At 36.0% G+C, this 1,912-nt stretch overlaps 1 protein-coding gene across 1 annotated transcript in view; it reads right to left on the bottom strand.

Annotated features, from left to right (window-relative positions):
- The window catches only part of LOC112162177 (formin-2), a gene marked incomplete at its 3' end in the record, with an annotated part of 19,073 nt that continues 17,161 nt past the window's right edge, over positions 1-1,912 (bottom strand). The window contains 1 exon segment of the mRNA XM_024297885.2: positions 1-292. Coding sequence (XP_024153653.1) covers positions 1-292 — 292 coding nt within the window.

Raw genomic sequence — 1,912 nt, 5'->3', positions numbered from 1 at the left:
TGCACACAAACGCATCAGCTGACCCTCCATCCGGCTTTAGCCCCGCCTCCAAAGGTAGAGTCTGCACAGACACCTCGGCGCTCCGCTTCTCCTGTCTCGCCACCCTGGCGTGGGTCGCCTTGTGGACTCCATTGCCCGGTGGCGCCTCATTTTCGCCATTGTTCTTCCCCGGAGGCACCTGCAGCAGAGCGATCTTAGTCCGCAGATCCTCGACTGTCCGCTCCAGCTGAGGGACGAGGCCGTTTTCATCCTCCGAGGACGACTGCGCCGACTTCAACCAGCTCGATTCTGTCTGTCAGTCAACCAAAAAAAAACAGTTTTAACAAAAAGCAGGGAGGAGAAACGTATCATAAAGAAACGACACTTAAAGAGACTTTAAAAACATCTCAGGCTTGGTATTGATACTTTTCAGAAACGATTTGATTCAATTCAGAGTTTTTTCTATTGTTTTGATCCACTCAATTCAATTTTTGAGTTAACAAATGTATACATTTGTTTAGAAATACATTAATTATTTACTATATGTTTTGAATATATTTATATTCATCTTATACAGTTCACGTACTTTAAAATGTATTAGTGAAATATTGAGATTGTTAATATCATCCAGTGTTACATAGATTCTCTGAAGTAGAAGTTCTAACAAAAATGTTCAGATCATTAACATTGTAAACATTGTTCTGCTTCTCCTGGAGGACGTTTTAGCTTTGGCCACTAGGTGGCGATCACATTATAGCATTCTACCTTATTCCAAAAGAAGAAAGAATGAGCAAAAACAATGTTTTAGACTACAAATGTTTACTTTAAAAAAGATTTCCTTAAAAGAGTTTGGAAAATTCATAAAATTATACATTAGCATCAAGCTAGCAGACTTTAGCTTTATGTGCTACATCGATCTCTATTTTTGCAAATCAATTATTGATCTGTTAAGCTTAAATTGATTCGAATAGATTAATCGATTTTATCAACCCAGCCCTAGAAACATCTACATGTATACCAAGGGTGTCGATCTCAATCACACAAGCGGCCAGAATCCAAAACGCACCTTAGATCGCGGGCCGAACGGATAAAAATTTATTAAACACATTAAAACTACGTTTTTAGAACTTACAAGTTGTAACTTTTAAACATAATTGTTAACTAGATATATAGGATTATGAATGGTGTAAGCTGAATTTGGCCGATGAATATGCTAGTGCTGATAGCTGAAATTGCTGATATTGAAAGCTAAAAACACTGAAGCTAATGGCTGAAAACGCTGAAGCTAATAGCCAGCTAAAATTTGCTAAATGCCAAATTAGCCTAAAATACAAAACAACAACAACAACAACAACTACTTAGGTTAGCCAAAACAACTAGCATGTAGCTGAAAAAAATAGCTAAACTTTAAAATGTCCTAAAAAAGGAAAAACACCTAAACTAGCCAAAAACAGCTAGCGTGTAAATCTTAGCCTAACTCTGAAACAGGAAAAAAAACCTTAAAAACAAAAGCCTACATTAGCCAAAGCAGCTAGCATATAGCTGAAATATTAGCTAAACTCCAAAATATCCCAAACAAATCTAAATAAATGCCAATATAGTCCAAAAGCTATCAGAATCCCAAATTTTAAACTTCAAAACCATGACGTTTTAAAATAATTATGAATAATAAAGGCAGGAATATTGTTCCAGAATAAATCAACTTAAACTTTAAATAATTTTCAATATTTTACTCTCCACAAAAATATTTTTTCAAAATTATACAAGTTAGAAATGAGCAGAAGATAATATAAGACAAATAATAACAATAAAATAAATGACCTGGAGGGCCGGATTTAACTACACAGGGGCCGGATTCGGCCCCCGGACCTCGACTCATGTGATCTATACCATCATGGACTTTCAAACAAAATCAGACTCCTTTGTTAAAAAC

The sequence above is a fragment of the Oryzias melastigma genome, linkage group LG15 (assembly GCF_002922805.2).
Source record: "Oryzias melastigma strain HK-1 linkage group LG15, ASM292280v2, whole genome shotgun sequence".
Taxonomy (NCBI): domain Eukaryota; kingdom Metazoa; phylum Chordata; class Actinopteri; order Beloniformes; family Adrianichthyidae; genus Oryzias; species Oryzias melastigma.
Note: the sequence above shows the minus strand (reverse complement) of the source record. Positions and strands in the feature narration are given on the sequence as shown.